Source organism: Ursus americanus, chromosome 5 (genome assembly GCF_024610735.1).
Source record: "Ursus americanus isolate L20-20 chromosome 5, mUrsAme1.1.p, whole genome shotgun sequence".
Classification (NCBI taxonomy): domain Eukaryota; kingdom Metazoa; phylum Chordata; class Mammalia; order Carnivora; family Ursidae; genus Ursus; species Ursus americanus.
The window spans coordinates 37,320,467-37,338,300 of record NC_142131.1 but is presented as its reverse complement, the minus strand read 5'-3'; the positions used below and the strand labels follow the sequence as shown (position 1 = coordinate 37,338,300).

The window sequence follows — 17,834 nt, the reverse complement described above, 5'->3', positions numbered from 1 at the left end:
GCTTCACAGGTGAATTCTAATTAAAGAAGAAATCATGTCATTCCTACAGAGCTCCTTCACAAAACAGAGAAAGAAGGAACACTTCCCAATTCATGCAACATCACAGCCAGCCAGATAAATACATTGTGAAAAAAGAAAACCAAAACTCATATCCCTCATTAAAAAAAAATCCTTAATAAAATATTAGCAAGTCAAATCTAGCAACGTACAAAAAGGGTTACATAACATGACCAGTGAAATTTATCCTAGAAATACCATGATCATCTCAGTAGATGGAGAAACAAGCATTTAAAAAATCCAGGAGCCATTCATAATGAAAACTCTGAACAATCTAGTAATGTAATGGAACTTTCCTTGCCTAATAAGAGTCTCTTAAAAAAACCTAGTCAACCTCATAATTAATGGTAAATGACCGCTTCTTCCAAGGATCAGGAATAAGACAAGGATGCCTGTTCTCATGAGTTCTACTCGACATTGCACTGGAGGCTCTAGTCAGGGCATTAAGAAAAGAAAAAATAAAGGCATACATCTTAGAAGGAAAAAAAATAAAATTGCTCTCATTGAAAGATGACATGATCTTGCATATAGAAAATTGAGAGTAATCAACAACAAAAAAAACCTATTAGAAATAGTTTAGCATGGGGCGCCTGGGTGGCACAGTCGTTAAGCGTCTGCCTTTGGCTCAGGGAGTGACCCCAGCGTTCTGAGATCAAGCCCCACATCAGGCTCCTCCGCTAGGAGCCTGCTTCTTCCTCTCCCACTCGCCCTGCTTGTGTTCCCTCTCTTGCTGGCTGTCTCTCTCTGTCAAATAAATAAATAAAATCTTTTTTTTTTTTAAAAAGAAAGAAATAGTTTAGCAAGGTATCAAGATACAAGAAGAACATATAAAAATAATTTTATATCTATATACCAGCAAAGAACAGTCCAAAAATGAAATTAAGAAACCCATCCTATTTCCAATAACACCAAAAAGAATAAAATACTTCGAAATACATTTTAAAAGAAGTACAAAAACACTACAAAACACTGCTGAGAGAAAGTGGTGAGGATCTAATTAAATGGAGAGAAATTCTAGATGCATGGAATGGAAATATCAGGATTGTTAAAATGACAATTCCTCCAAAACTGACCTATAGAGTCTGTACAATCCTTATCACAGTCCCACCAGGTATTTGTTTTGTTTTTTGTTTTTGTAGAAATGTATAAGGGGATCCTAAAGTTTAGAAGGAAGTGAAAAGGACCTAGAATAGTTAAAGACTCTTAGGAAAGAAGAAGAAATTTGGATGGCTCACATTACTCAATTTCAAAACTTATTATGAATATAGTAATTAAGACCGTGTGGTATATAGATGAGTAGAACAGAATGTATAGTCCAGAAATAAACTTATGGTCAATTGAATTCTGACAAAGGTGCTCAGATAATGCAATGGGGAATGTATAGTCCTTTCATCAAATGGTGCTAAAACAAATTGATATTATATGAAGAAGAAGAAGAAAGAGAAGGAGGAGGAGGAGGGGGAGAAGCAAAGGAGGAACAGCGATGAGAACAATGACTCTTACCTAACACAACACAAAATTTAACTAAGGATGGATCAGAGACCTAAATGGAAGAAATAAAACTAAAAATTTCTAGGAAAAAAAAATACAGGAGAAAATCTTTGTGGGGTGCCAGCTGGCTTAGTTGGTAGAGCATGAGACTCTTGATCTTGGGGTCGTGAGTTCAAGCCCCATGTTGGGTGCAGAGCCTATTTTTAAAAGAAGAAGAAGGAGGAGGAGGAGGAGGAGGAGGGGGAGGAGGAGGAGGGAGGGGGAGGGGGAGGGGAGAAGAAGAAGGGGGTAGGGGAAGGGGAAGGGGAGGGAGAGGGAGAGGGAGAGGGAGAAGAGGAAGAGGAAGAGGAAGAAGAAGAAGAAGAAGAAGAAGAAGAAGAAGGAGAAGAAGAAGAAGAAAAGAAAAAAGAAGAGAAGAAAAGAAGAAGAAGAAGAAGAAGAAGAAGAAGAAGAAGAAGAAGAAGAAAATCTTTGTGACCTTGGGTTAGGCAAAGATTTCTTAAATGTGACAATAAAAACAAAAAATAAAAGAAAACATTGATAATTTGGATTTCATTAAAATAAAGAACTTTTATTCTTTAAAAGACACTATTAAGGGGTGCCTAGGTGGTTCATTCAGTTATGCCTCTGCCTTTGGCTCAGGTCATGATCCCAAAATCCTGAGATTGAGCTCTGCTTTGGGCTCCCTGTTCAGTGGGGAGCCTGCTTCTCCTTCTCCCTCTGTCTCTCCCCCTGCTTGTGCTTTCTCACTGCTCTCTGTGAAATAAATAAATAAAATCTTTAGGAGAAAAAAGACACTATTAAAAAATGAAAACACATGTCATAGATGAAGAAGAAATATTTGCGAGTCATGTCTGATAATAGATTTGTATCCAGAATCATAAAGAACTCCTTCAACTCTTTGAAGAGACAAATGACCTCATTAAAAAATGATGAAAGATTTGAATATTTGAATAGATGTATCATCAGAGAAGATATGTGAATGGCTAGTTAGCTCATCGTAAATTGTTCAACATTATTAGTGTATTAGAGCAATCAAAATTAAAACCATGATGAGATACCAGCACATACACACTAGAATGGCTATAATCAAAAAGGTTGATAATACTAAGTGTTGATAAAGATGTGGAGCATTTGTAACTCTCATATTGCTGATCGGAATGTAAAATGGTACAGCCTCTTTGAAAACCAGTTTGCCAGTTTCTTGAAAAGTTAAACAAACTTAACATATGATCCAGCTATTCTACTCCTAGATATTTACCCAAAAGAAATGAGGTTTCTACATGAATGTTCATAGTAGCATTATTCATAATAGTCCCAAATTGGAAACAACCCAAATGTCCACCAACTGTTGAGCAAATCAACAAAATGTTGAATATTCATACAACACTCTGTGATTTGGCACTAAAAAGGAATACCGATACGCTCCAATATGCATGAACCTCAAAAACATTAGGCTTGGTGATAGAAGTTAGATACTCACGATTATGTATCATATGACTACATTTATATATAATTTCCAACAAAGCCAAATGTACAGAAACAGAGAGCAGATCAGTGATTGTCAAAAACTGGGGATCACTGGAGTTGATTTACCTTATTGGCAACACTCTTTAAAAAATATTTAAGATAGTGGCGCCTGGGTGGCACAGCGGTTAAGCGTCTGCCTTCAGCTCAGGGCGTGATCCCGGCGTTATGGGATCGAGCCCCACGTCAGGCTCCTCCGCTGTGAGCCTGCTTCTTCCTCTCCCACTCCCCCTGCTTGTGTTCCCTCTCTCGCTGGCTGTCTCTATCTCTTTCAAATAAATAAATAAAATCTTTTAAAAAAATATTTAAGATAGAGAGAGAGGGAAACAGGGCACGTGTGTGCACACGCAGTGGGTGTGACAGCAGGCTGGGGAGTCAAGCAGACTCCCTGATCAGTGGGAGCTGGAGGTAGGCTGGGTTCCAGCACCCTGAGATCATGACCTGAGCTGAAACCAAGTCAGACACTTAACTGACTGAGCCACAAGGCACCCCTTGGCAACACTCTTCAGATGGTCTATGAATGTCTCCTGCCAAAGTTCCCAGAACTGCTCTGGTCAGTTCCTTTCCTAAGATTTCCATGTGCAGTTCTTCCCAAAATTCTATTAAATATCTTGGTTGTCTTCGTACATATGTTCTGATTTCTTAGAGTAGCCAAAGCCTGCTGTAAATCCTAGTCATACTTCTTCCAAAGATTTGGTTGTGCAATTATTTCTTCTACTTCATGAGATAACCTCGCCATCATTGCCTATACTTTCCCTTCCGTTTAAGCTATCTGGAGTAACTTTTTAGTAATTAAAAAAGAATTATGCCAAATGATAAGTTTTCAGAATCAGCCCACTAGAGACATCATGAATGAACTGAGAGTTCTGGATTCTGAAAGAAGAGGGTGATGTGGTTAAGCACAGGAAAAACTCAGAGTTTCTGCTTCATTTCTGGAAGAGTCCTATTTCAAAACACTCTGCACACGAACACACATATACACACACCTAGTGCATTCACGCATGCAAAGCTCTCACTCCGCTTCTGATTCTTTCTGGTCATTAAGCTTCCTCCCAGTGCTTTCTTGCTGTATTCAGTCTACAATCAGCACTCCTCCTTCAAAGACAGGACTACTCAAAGATCTTTCCTTACTTGATGTTACTTCTAAATTATTCTCTGTCAAAAATTCCTTTAAAATTCTGTAGAGTGGATTCATTGCAGATCTCATTTGTTCAAAAAGCAAAACAAGACCAAAGGCACCACAGCTTCTTGTAAGTACGATCCACACTCTCTACGTAGCTTCACAGATCAAACATTTTCTTCCTGTGGCTGGACTCCTAAAACTGCTCCCTCCAGAGTCCAATTCCAGGTTCTAGATCTAAGAATTGTGTACAGTTTTAATGTATATCTTTCTTTTTTGTTGTCGTTAATTTGTTTACTGGAGTTTAACTTTCTTATTTTTGGTTTCTGTTTTGCTGTTATGGTCCCGAACCTAATTGTGAGGAACCTTCTCTGAACCTAACGTTTGTCACTGGTTATCTTACTGTTTTAGAAGGTGTTGGTAGGCAGATGAAACCAAGAGGCCTAAGTGATGAAGAAATATCTGCAAATGGGGGCCATGAAAACGATTACAGAGGTTGGAGACAGAACATGGTATAAAGGCTGGAATCCTAAAGCCTATCTGAAAATGCTTCCAGTGCAGAGCAGTTTGGCATTGACCAAAATGGCAGGGCTAGGACAGGCCCAGGGTTAGGAAGTTTTGCTGGAAGATTCACAGAGGAATCAAGAGAAGTGATGCTGTGCACTTTGCTTCTCTAAACTGGTTCATATAGCTTTTGTCTCAATAGTCACATTATATCTACCAATGGGCACATTTTGTCCCTGATTTTGTCATCTCTACAGAATGTGATACTTTTCAGCATTCTTTCCTCCCCACGCCTCACTTTTTCCTTATTAGGGTTTTTTCCTCCCTTAACTTGTGACTAGCCCACCCCTGGTTTTCCTCCTGCCTTGATTTGGTTTTGGTTGTTTGTTGTTTTTATCCCTTTAATGTTACCCACTGCGCTTCCTCTACACATGTGCCTGGCATAACTGTATCTACTTTCAAGCTTAAATTACATACTGTACCTTAGTTCTAGATATTTTCTCTCAACTTTATTTCAGAAACTTGTCCATAATGGACCTCAATATGTTTTTGCTCATTCCTCACAAAGCTGCCTTTCCTTCCTATTTTTGGTCCTAAATTATGGCACTATTACACAATCCCCCAGGCTAGAAACAAATTCCTCCCTCTGCCTTACCATCAACAGATTAGTAAATGTACTAAGTACTGCTTTTATGACCTTCTAAACCAGGGGTTCTGAAAGTGGGGTTCTTAGATCACCAGTAGCAGCAGCACTTGGGAACTTGTTAGAAACTTAAATTTTCAGGCCCCACTCCAGACCTACTTGGGATGAAGCCAGCAGTCTGTTTTAACATTCCCTCTAGGTGACTTTGATGTATACTGAAGTCTGAGGACTGCTATTCTAAACTTTTGACTGTTAAGTCTAGGGATCCCTGGTTGGGCTTCAGGAAGACCAAAAAAACACCTGTAATTGTGTCTAAAACTGAATGTATGTCCATTTATATTTTTCCAAGTGGGTAGCCTTTATTCATTTTATTTTCAAATGGGTCAGTCCTTCCCAAAATTGGGACTACTCCTTGCTTTCTGTCATTACCACCACTTACCCTTTGATCCAGTTCTTTTGCCTCTAGTCTCCACCCTTTTCCTTTTTTTTTTTTTTTTTTTTTAGATTTTATTTATTTGACACAGAGAGAGAGACAGCCGGCGGCGAGAGAGGGAACACAAGCAGGGGGAGTGGGAGAGGAAGAAGCAGGCTCCCAGCAGAGGAGCCTGATGCGGGGCTCAATCCCAGAATGCCAGGATCATGCCCTGAGCCGAAGACAGAGGCTTAACGACTGAGCCACCCAGGCGCCCCTCCTTTTTTTTTTATTCTTTAAGATTTTTTATTTATTTATTTGAGAGAGACAGCGAGAGCACTAGCGGGGTGGGGGGCAGTGGCAGAAGGAGAGGGACAAGCAGATTCCCTGCTGAGCAGGGAGCCTGACGTGGGGCTCCATCCCAGGACCCTGGGATCATGACCTGAGCTGCAGGCAGATGCTCAACTGATTGAGCAAACCCAGGCTCCCCTAGTCTCCACCCTTTTCAATGCATCTTCATGTTGCAGTGACAATGATCATTCTAAAACATGAACCTCATCTGGTCATTCTCCTGATCAAAGGTCTTCAATGGTTCTCAACTGTGTATAAAGTGTATAATAAAGTAACCTCTTACCACAACCAACAGCACCTTTCATCAAAGCTTATTCTTTTCCATGCATCTCTAGCCATCCTTTGGTCTAGCAGGAATAAATTTTGAATATTCTGAACCTCACCTGGGCTGCCATACCTCTCTGCATTTGTATATTCTGCATACTCTGTCTGGAATGCCCTTCAATGCCTTCCCCCCACCGTCCCCCAGCCTGGCTAATTCCTGTTTCTTTAAGATTCAGCACAAACAACATCCCTTCTAGGAAGTCTTCCATTACGACTAAGTTTAAGTTGCCCTCCTATATACACCCAATTTTGTTTGTGTTTATGCCTCTGGTAGTAGTTCTCAAACTTCCCTTAGGACCCCTTTACACTCAGAAATTATTGAGGATCCTGAGAGATTTATGGGATTTCTATCCATATTTACCACATTAGAAATAAATCCAAGAAACTTAGTATTTTATAACCTATTATATATTAATGTAAATGATGTATTTTTATGATAAAATATTTTCCAAAAAAGAATTTGAAAAGAGCGGCATTGTTTTACATTTTTTAAACCTCTTTAATGTCTGGCTTAATAGAAGACGGCTGGATTCTCATATCTGTGCATTCAATCTGTTGTGATATATTTTGGTTGAAACATTTGAAGAAAATCTGGTCTCACACAGATAAGGAGTGGGAAAAGGGAAAACTATTTTCATAGCCTTTCTAGATAATTCTAGATATTCTTCTTTGATACCGCACCGAACTTGACATATGGTAGTTTCTTAGAGTGCAGTTGCAATGTGGACTGGATCTGAAACTGTATCATTTAACTTTTTGTATTCGGCTACATCAAAATCCATGAGTCTCTCTACCACTTGGATGACTCACTTTGATTTTGTAATAGCATGCATTGGCTATTTTGAAAATAGTTGTTGGTTGAGTTGTAGAGCTCTTTCAAATGTTCACATAGTTCATTATATAATGTCAAAAAATACATGTGTTAATATCACTGGTATTTTTTAGTGGAAAATTACTGTAAAGCTGTAGCTTAAGGGGGTGTATACAAGTTTTACAAAATTTGTATTTTTGTGTGAATACTCAATCACACAAGTGCTTTTTCTGGAGACAACCTTACTTGGACATGCAATGTAAGTATTTACCATTTCTCCCCACACATTAACAAGATGTATATGCTAGGGTGAACATTTAATGACATTAATTTTTACCCCTTTGTCAAGGACATTCTTAGTTTATTGAAACAATCTTACATTTTGTATGCTGTGATTGCAAGGAGGTGAAGAATACAAAATACCACTATGAGTGCAGTTTGGCACCACCGCCTTGATTCCTCCGAAGGTGCAGCAGTTTAATCTAGTATTGCTTTTACACCATGAGTGCAAATGCCAACAAAGTGAAGAAGGTCAACAAAGTCTTAGCATTACACTGAAAATTGTTTTGGCCTTGCAGACCCACCCAAAGGGCCTCCAGGACCCACCCTCAGCAGGGTTCTGGTGATGGCATTTTGGGAGCAGCCGTCCAGTAGCACATACTTAGTTGTCCCTCATTAGGTTGCAAGTTCTATGTGGACCGTCTGTAACTTTTTTTTTTTTTTAAGATTTCAATTATTTATTTGACACACACACACACACACAGACACACAGAGCACAAGCAGGGGGAGCGGGAGTGGGAGAAGTAGGCTCCCCACCGAGCTGGGAGTCCATTCGGGGCTCGATCCCAGGACCGAGCCAAAAGCAGCCGCCTAACCGACCAAGCCACCCAGGCGCCCCTGTAACTTTTATGTGCCCTTGTCTAACAGTGTCTGGAACGTAAGCTCAATAAATATTAGTATCTGCGGAAGTGATCCATTCAATGACAAGTTATAGACAACGATCGCAGAGCCTTCATCTTACTCCTTTCTTAATTCAATCAGAACTTAACGTTTGTTTTCTAAATTTCCCCCCCCTTTTTTTTTTTTTTTTTGAATTAGGACGCCTGCCAATGTTTTCAATAGTTGGGGCGGGGGAGCGGCCTACACGTGATCACGACGCGCTATAGTTCGGTCAAGCATTAATCTGTGATGCCGGAGAGCCATTCCTCCTTCCCAACCCCGCACCAGCAAGCCAGGCCTCTTGGTTCCCCAGTTCTACGTAGATTTAAGAACGGAAAGAGTTGGGTCTCTTACGTTTTGAGGAGAACAGAAATTTGATTCAGTTGAAGCGGGGGAAAAAATCGATAAAAATCCTGACGGGGAGAAGTCTGACTGGAGCTACGGCTCCGAGACCCGGGAGTCCTAGGCTACAGCCTCCGCCTACTCGCCGGGTTGCCGAGGCGACGCTTCCGGCAGGCGCGCGCAGCCCTGGGAGCAGGGGAGTTGTGGAATGGGCGGCTAGACCTGCCCGCCGCCGTGAATTCGCCAGCGGGAGCGCGCTCGCGGCCGCGCGTGCTTCGCTTTCCCGGCTCCGTCGCTGACGCGTCGTAGACGTTGGGGAGCGGAGACAGCAGCAGCGGGTCGGGATGAACAGCGGTGGCGGCTTCGGTTTGGCTCTAGGCTTCGGCCTTACCCCTACGGCGGTGATTCAGGTGACCAATCTGTCGTCGGCGGTGACCAGCGAGCAGATGCGGACGCTTTTTTCCTTCCTAGGAGAAATCGAGGAGCTGCGGCTTTACCCCCCAGAGTAAGTGCTCGAGCTCGGCTGGGGGAGGGGCGCGGGCGCCATAGAGACCTCGGGCACCGAGGCGTGGGGGAGAGCGCGGACGGGGGCGCGCGGTGCCCGTCATGTGATCGCCCGGGCTTACCTTGGTGCCCATGTTTGATTAGGGCACCCGGGCGCGGGGCTCCGAGGTCCTGCTCTCCTTGTTAGTTAGACTTCGGGGGTTAACCTCTGCACCGAGCCCTTAGAATTTAGAGAAGTTGTTTTTTTCGTGCATCCCCGATTTGTGGTCTCCGTCGGGTCTTCGTATTCAGTGCCTCCCCCTTTTCCTTTTTCTTCCCGAACTTAAGATGGCCGCAGGTGGGCCCGGAATAGTCCTCATGGCAAACGCCTGTTAGCGTTTTTGCAATGTGAAAATCGCAGAGACCGCGCCGGGGAAACCGTCCACTTGTTAGGGCCTTAGTGTCAGGCCCTTGTTACTGATGAGAAAGCCTGCGGCTCGTGACAGGTTGGAATTAGGGCTGTATTTGTTGCCCAGGGCGGTGTTCACAAATTTAGCATCTTCTTGGTTAATCTGACCGAGCCCATCCATGTTGTTAAAGATCATGCCTATTCGCCCTTTTGGCAGCGGATTAAAATTTCCGCTTTGAAGGTCACACTGTCCTAAGCCTTTCATAAAAAGTATTAGTCGGTGCAGGATTATCCCTGCTGTATGCTTTAAAAGTCTGTCTCTATTTAAAAGTCTCCAGCTCGCGGCCACTTCCCAAGTACTGTATTTTGAAGTAAGATTTCCCTTGTGTAGTACTATCTACTCAAAATTTGTAAGGGATGTGGGTTGTTCACATTATTACACGCACTTTTTTTTTAAAGGGTAGAGCTTAAAATCTCAGTATTTTTGTTCATTGTGTCAATATCCTTTGAAGGAAGGGCTAGTAGTTGGCAGGATTTCTTTCCTTCAAAAAAAGAAAACCTGTATTTGACTTTTTGGTTTATTTCATGATGATGCATGTAGACCTATTTTTCTTTCGGTTTCTATCTGTAAGTATATCGCATTGCCACGGCATAGATATTGGTAAAAGTTGGTATCTGGATGTTTAAATTTTACTTCTTAAAGTTTTTTTCCCTCTCCTTTTTGTTTTTAAATATTTAATGTATATGAAAAAGTTGCAAGAATAGCACCCACGTTTCCCTCACCTGTATTCCTTCTTTGCCAGTTGAGTTCTTTCTGTCTCCCCCTCTAGCTGTCTACACCCTCTGCACTTAAACTCTTTCTTCCCATCTTTTTCAAAGTAGTTGCAGACACCATGACTTTATTCCTTAACATTTAAGTATGTATCTCTTCTAGAACAGGTACAATGTCCTACATTACCACAATACTATTAACACGTTTAAGAAATTTAACATCGGTAACGTATAACAAGTAGTTCATACTTAAATTTTCCCAGTTATTATAATCATGTGTTTTTTCCTTTCCTTTTTTGGTCTAGGATATAATCAGAAACCACCCATTTTATTTGGTTGTTACCTCCTTTAATCCAGAACAGTCCCCTGTCACCTTTTTAAAAATCTATCGTGACATTCACATTTTGTCTTGTAGTATGTTTTGTACAATGATTCTTAATCTGGGCTATTATAAATTGTTTCTACATGATAAGATTCAGATAATACATTTTTGTCAAGAATACTTCATAAGTGCATGCATATACATATTTATTGACCAGCCACAGCATTTATAGTTTGAATATGTTATTTAACTTTTGAAAATGCTTTCTGCTATCTCCTCATTTCGGCATTCAGAACTTTTTTTTTTTAAGAATTGAAAAGTGTTTGGAAGAGTGCTATACCCTTAAGAATTGAAATCAAGCAGTAAAATATTTTGCACATTAACTTTTGTAAACTAACGTTGCTTTCAAGGTTGTGGTAATAAGGTGTCTCATAGGTAGAAGAAATATGTCACAGAATATTCAGCGCCAACATATTACCACTTTCATAGTTAAAACCAGGGTATGGGTGGCTGTATGCTACCAGTTATTATCTGACACAGTAATGGGCTGGTTTTTGAAATCAGATGTTAATTACTTGGAGTTTAAAAGTCAAAGAGAATAAAAAGCTATTTATTTAAGGATGGTGGAGTTAGTGTGTCACAAACTAATACATTTTGCAAAATTGTAACATAAACAGAGCACATATGGGCCCTGCAGAATTCTTAATCAGTTTTTCCTTAAGTGTAATCCCTTATTACTGTTTTTCAAAAATATTGCCATGCTTTACTAACAGCGTGTTTTCTGCTCTGTAATGAAGTTGTCATAACCTGATTTTTATACTAAAGATGTATTTGCAAATTTGAGCTGAAATGGATAACAGTGCAATAGTAGTAGTTGCATTGAAGATAGAAAACTGTTTTGCAGTGTCTCGGAACTTTATGTATTTTATGATTAATGTTTGGAAGCTGAGTTGAATTTCATTTGTTTTAAATTTGGAAATAAATTTCTTTAGGAGTGTGGGGGGGGGGTGGGTAGCGCAGTCGTTAAGCGTCTGCCTTCGGCTCAGGGCGTAATCCCGGCGTGGCGTAATCCCGGCGTGGCGTGCTGGAATCGAGTCCCACATCGGGCTCCTCCGCTGGGAGCCTGCTTCTTCCTCTCCCACTCCCTTGCTGTGTTCCCTCTCTCACTGGCTGTCTCTGTGTCACATAAATAAATAAAATCTTAAAAAAATAATAAAATAAAAGTGTGAAAACAGTTTCTCATTAACCTTTTAAGAATTCATTTGCTAATATGAAAATTCACATTTTAAATTTAACTCTTGGAATGAGGCTGTGATTCAGTTTCTTCTTAAACATCAGTAATTAGTGTGAACATTCATTATATATGTTAAAATTTTTTTTTTTTTAAGATTTTATTTGACAGAGAGACAGTGAGGGAGGGAACACAAGCAGGGGGAGTGGGAGAGGGAAAAGGCGGCCTCCCGCTGAACAGGGAGCCTGATGGGGGCTCCATCCCAGGACTCTGGGATCATGACCTGAGCTGAAGGCAGACGGTTAATGACTGAGCCACCCAGGCTCCCCATGTTAAAAATTCTTAATTGTGCTCTTTTTTTGTGTGCCGGATGAAAAATACCCAGAATTTTTGTTTTCACTTGTTTCACGACAAATGAAGACCACGTCATGAAATCCTTTTGACGGCAGTAAGAAACTTTTGTAGTTTTCTAGTCACTTTTTTTTTTTAGGTGAACTGTACATACAGAAAAGTTTGGGTAAAAATACAGCTTGGTGAATTTCCGCAAAGTGAACACACCTGTGAAATCAGTACCCACATCGGGCTTATCTGCACCGTAGCATTTTCCCAGTGTCCCCTTTCAAGTGACTAAACCCCGAAGGGTAATCCGGTCCTGATTTCTAACAGCATTTGTCACATTAACACCTGTGTTGATTTTTTTGCTTGCTGGTTTTCTTCTCTGGTCTTCAAAAGTATTAATAAGCAAGGAAAAATGTGTCAACTACTTATTTATTTAGTTAAAAAAACTAATAGACCCAATATAGCAATTTTATGAGAAATACAGAAAAAGAAACACCACTTAACGATCCTCTCTCCATTTCCATATATTTGCCTGCAGTCCTTTTTATATGTGCTTATTTTAATGTAGTAAAATCAAAGGATTTATACACTGATGGTGAACTTTTTTCATTCAATGTGTAATAAGTATTTTTTCATATTTGTCTTATTTATAGTAATAACATTTAAAAGGCTGTAATTATGTACTAAGTGTGTTTTTCAAATTCTGTCATTGGCTATATTGGTTCCTTTGTTTTGGTGTTTTAAGTCAGTGGATTTTAGCTGGAAACATTTGAAAATGTATCTTTGATTGTTTGCATTGATGGGAGTGCCGTCTGGCATTTGGTGGGCAAGTGTCAGTAATTCATAAGATCTTAACATTAGGAAAAATTGTGCCATCCAAAGTACACTAGAGTCCTGCTGAGAAGCCCTGTTATAAAGTATGTGTCAGTTAATATTTTTATACATAAGTTTGTGTACTTTGTCCATGCTTTGGATTTTATCCTTTTTGATCCTACAATAAAAGACTGGATATATTAGTACCACTTGACTTTTTAAAAAAGATTGTACTGTGCCATCACCATGTTTAATGAAAAACAAAATAACCAAATAGGGCCTAGAAAATTTAACTGATGCTCAAAAAGTTGGTTCTGTAATTTCTGTATTAAACTCCTAGTCGGAAATTCTGATTTTTTTGGATAAACTATTCTAGAAAGTTGTATATTTGAAAAAAGAAAATTTGATTCAACAAATGAGGTGGAAGTAAAATTTGCTATATTTGGCTACTGCTGCTTTCCTTAGAAGCATTTGGAATATGCAACACCCTTTTAAAAATTAAAACTCTAGGTCAAAATTACACTTAAATATGATAATTCTATTTAACTTAAAAAAGTAAATCTATTTAAAAGTTTAGATGTATTAGAACGAAAGCCGTAAATATAAAATTTGGAAACAATGATTTATAAATAAATACACATTTGTTGAGAAATTCATTTTCTGTATTTAGGCTTGCCACTGTACTGTATTTTAGATTGTAATGTTCATAATAAAATAGTGTTAAATGTAAGTTGATCTCTATCCTGTATCTTAAGAAAGGTAATTGGAGATGAAGATAAAGAAAATTCTTTAGAGCAGTGGTATAGCTATGCCTAGTGTCCACACGCCTATGGTAATGCTTGGTCTGCACAGATCAGCCTTTTCTTAACCAGTTCTGGACTTCTCAAATCTTGGTAGTCTATTATAACATGAAGTTGCTTTACCATCCAGTCTCATATTTCCTTTTCCTCTAGATGTTTTAAATTTGAAATGATGTGGGTTTAAGTAGGGGTATTGCAAAATGTGTTTTTAGTTTTCAAAGGTGATTATTTACGTTTCCATTCTTTCACAAAAGTATCTGTCCATTTAGGGAGTGTAGTTTCAGTGGCGGTTTGTTAGGCTCTTTAAGATTTCAGTGCTAAAAGAGTATACTTGTAATTGCTAGGGCTTTAGTAGCTCATTGTAATTACAGGGTGTTTTCAGAGGGGGTTGCTGGTTGCAAAAGACAGAAACAGCGCTATCCAATTTAGCTCAAGAAGAGATAAAATTATTAAGAAGATGGATATTTTCCTAAATTGAAATAAAGACTGTAGTACAAATAGGCCTCATGGGAACTGGGACTGGAAACCAGAAAGATAATCAGCATTGAAGGCGACTATCTGCCTTTTCTCAGAGGCTTTATTGTCTGCTCAGTTTGTTTCCCTGTATCTGCTCTATTTTCTTTGCAGACTTATTTTGGACTCAATGTTTTGGCGTCTGGCCCAAGCCCTGAGTCTAAGTGACTTTTCAGCCCAAGAGAGAGAATCTGATTGTTTAAGTTGATTTGATCAAACCACCCAAATTATACGTTGTTGGTTAGCCAGTAAAATAGGTCCTTATGTCATGTGGCAAATCAATTGTGTCTAGAGGCTTCCAAAATCTGTTGAGGGTTTCACTTAAGAAAACTGATAAGGCTGTGCTAAAAGTGTATAGAATGTCCTGGTAGCACATAGAGGAGAGGTACTTAATCACTTTGCTATCTTTAAGTAGCTTTCCAGAAGACTTGGAAACTTGAGTCTTGAAGAAAAGTGAAATTACCACTCAAAAAGGGAGGTAGGATATCATAGGCAAATGGAAAAACATGTAGAAAAATGGCCCAAATATTCAGAATGTGTTCTGGAAACCACAAGTATTTCTAATGCTTGGATTTTGGGGAGCATTTAGATGATAAAGCAAGAGCAGAAGGGTGTCTTTGAGGAAACTGAAGCAGTGGAATGACATGACAAAATTTACAGTTTTTTTTTTTTTTTAAAGATTTTATTTATTTATTTGACAGAGATAGAGACAGCCAGCGAGAGAGGGAACACAAGCAAGGGGAGTGGGAGAGGAAGAAGCAGGCTCATAGCAGAGGAGCCTGATGTGGGGCTCGATCCCATAACGCCGGGATCACGCCCTGAGCCGAAGGCAGACGCTTAACCGCTGTGCCACCCAGGCGCCCCAAAATTTACAGTTTTGAAGTATCACTCTGGCAGCTTTTGTGAAAGACCATTTTTAAGGAATTGGGATTGGAGTCACTGTGATTGGTTAGGAGCCATTGTAATAATCTGGGTGAGAAATGATGAGGGCCTGAATTAAGATCTGATAGAATGATAAAAGAATTAATGTGACAAATATTTGGGATGTAGTCTTCACAGGATTAAATGACCAAATGGATGAAGAGGGAAGGGTCAAGGATGGAAATACCCCCGAATCTTACTAGTTTTGTAAAAACAGATAATTTCTTATGCTAAGCTTGTGGAGTAGGGAACTCTGCTCATTGTGGTCACTCACTTTAGGAAGAAGCCAGTGTAACAGCCACCCATTTCTCAAATGTTGCTGGTCACTGTGGCAGAGGAAAAGAGCCAAGCAATGACCCTTTAAAGCTCCTGAATATCAGTTCTGCTCATAATTAGTTGGCCAAAACAAATTGCTTGGGCACACCTGACTTCAAAGAACAAAGAAATGGAATTTTACCACATAGCCAGAAGAAATTTGGAAGTATTCAGTGAATGGTACTAATGATGGTTACATTTAATGACTCTTAGATTTATGACTTGAGTAATATGGTAGTATTTTTAACTGAGGGATGAAATATAGGACAGAGACCAGGATTGGTGAGGAAGAAGGATGATGAATTTATTTTAGACTCAGTAACTTTTTGGGGTGGGCCTTGTGACCATCAAGGTATAATATTCCAGCAGACACTTGGATCTGGGAGTCTAAAGCTCAAGAGAGGCCTAAATTGGAGATTTGGTAATGTAAAGGTGAGTTAAGTGTGGATACGACTGTTTTTACCTCAGTGACAAATTCATAAAGTGCTTGACTTAGATACTTGTGTGGGGAGGTGAGGAGTAGGCATTATTGAAGTGGGCCTGTTGAGGCCTGAATTGGATAGCCTTAGGCAGGAGTGAATTGAGTTGGGTTGGGTGAGAAAGAGGTAATTTCATTTTGTCAACTTTTATTAGCCTGACTAGTTATGGTAATAATAATGTAAATAGTTTCAAGTTCTAAATACTAATATGTTTTGGTAATAGCATAAATATTTATGTTTAATGATTATCAAGATGGAGTTGTTGCTTTATGTGAAGACTGTTATTTTAAAAATGGCTAATATTTGGAATTGCTCATTAAATAGTACATTAAAATACTTTTAAAATTATTATTTTTTTCTTTTTTTGAGAGAGAGAGGGAGAGGGAGGGAGAGAATCTCAAGCAGGCTTCATGTCTAGTGCGGATCCTGACGTGGGGATCAGTCTCACAACCCTGAGATCATGACCTGAGCACAAATCAAGAGTTGGACACTTAACCGACTGAACCACCAAGGCACCCCTAAAATGCTTTTAAAATTCTTGATTAGTTGAGTGATTCAGATTGTACGAGATTTGAATTTAGATAGACTTTAAGTCTCACCTTTGCCATTTACTAGGGCTAGGATTATGGTCAACTTTATTGACTGATTTGTAAACTAAATTATTGTTACTGCATAAGGCAAAGATGATATTTTTCAGATGAACTCACTTTTTTCTTAGTGTGAAAAATCAGTGCTTTAAAGGAGTTTATGTGTTCTTTATTAGGTATATATTTAGTTTGGGTATTTTTTTTTTCTTGCTAAAGACAATTTTATACTTTAATTGAAAATAATCTTGGACAGATTGAAAAAATGATCAGTGAATATAGTATATTTTCCAGTCTAACAGAATAGATTCATATTCTGGAAAAACTGCTTTCATCTGTTCTGTGTGGTTTTTTTTTTTTTTACTATATATAGGCCTACCTAGATTAAGCTGAATCTGGTACGATTTAGAAGAGTATGCTCTTTTCCATATAAAATACGTAAAATTTTGTTTGTAAAATCTTTAGTCTGGAAAATCACAATGCTGCCTAGCTTGAAGCAGTCTCTAGTACATGTGAAAGACCTTAATTTTTAATTCTGTGTTATCTATATGGAAGACTCTGGCGAAGTTTTTAGTGATCTAAAACCTGGGGAGTCACATCAGGAAGGGTTGAAAGTGGTTACAAAATTTGAAGTCATGAGGATTGGGACTTTAATAAAATTTTGCTTATAGATGATAGACTGGTTGAACATTTTTGAGTTAAATCTGCTTTTTTCCCATTTCACTGCTATTAAGAACTCATCAATTTACGTTTCCAGTTTTTACAAATAAGAGTATAGGCCTTCCTAGATTGCTGTCAACTTTTGCAGGTAAATCACCATGAAAAGACTTAAGTTTTGCTTGGCCCAGCCACTCTGGAAAACAGTATGAAGGTTTCTCAAGAAGTTAAAACTAGAACTACTCTTCCACCCAGCAATTGCACTACTAGGTATTTACCCAAAGAATACAAAAATACTAAGTCAAAGGGATACATGCACTCCAAAGTTCATAGCCAAAATGTGAAAACAGCCCAAGTGTCCATTGACTGGATAAAGAAGATGTGTATAAATACAATGGAATATTACTCAGCCATAAGAAAATGAAATCTTGCCATTTGCAATGGCATCGATGGAGTTTAGTATTTTACTACACACGATAAGTCAGAGAAAGACAAATACCATATGATGTCGCTCGTGAAATTTTAAGAAACAGAACAAATGACCAAATGGGGGGGAGAAAGAGGGAGGAAAACCAAGAAACAGACTCTTAATTACAGGGAACAAACATGGTAACTAACTGGAATTTAAAAACTTGAAAATGTAAAACTTTTTTTTATGTTAATGATCCTTAGCAAT

The 17,834-nt window shown here is 39.1% G+C and overlaps 1 protein-coding gene and 1 long non-coding RNA gene across 3 annotated transcripts in view; one reads left to right on the top strand and one right to left on the bottom strand.

Annotated features, from left to right (window-relative positions):
* LOC123790141 (uncharacterized) overlaps positions 1-8,688 on the bottom strand; it is a 28,315-nt gene extending 19,627 nt beyond the window's left edge. The window contains exon 1 of the long non-coding RNA XR_006779020.2: positions 8,534-8,688. This is a non-coding gene — a long non-coding RNA (uncharacterized LOC123790141). The remainder of the gene's footprint in view (positions 1-8,533) is intronic.
* Positions 8,689-8,713: 25 nt separating this feature from the next.
* The window catches only part of SREK1 (splicing regulatory glutamic acid and lysine rich protein 1), a 44,048-nt gene continuing 34,927 nt past the window's right edge, over positions 8,714-17,834 (top strand). For both annotated transcript variants that reach the window (XM_045794237.2, XM_045794236.2), the window contains exon 1: positions 8,714-9,026. In XM_045794237.2, the coding sequence (XP_045650193.1) occupies positions 8,866-9,026 (161 nt within the window). In that variant the 5' untranslated portion in view covers positions 8,714-8,865. The remainder of the gene's footprint in view (positions 9,027-17,834) is intronic.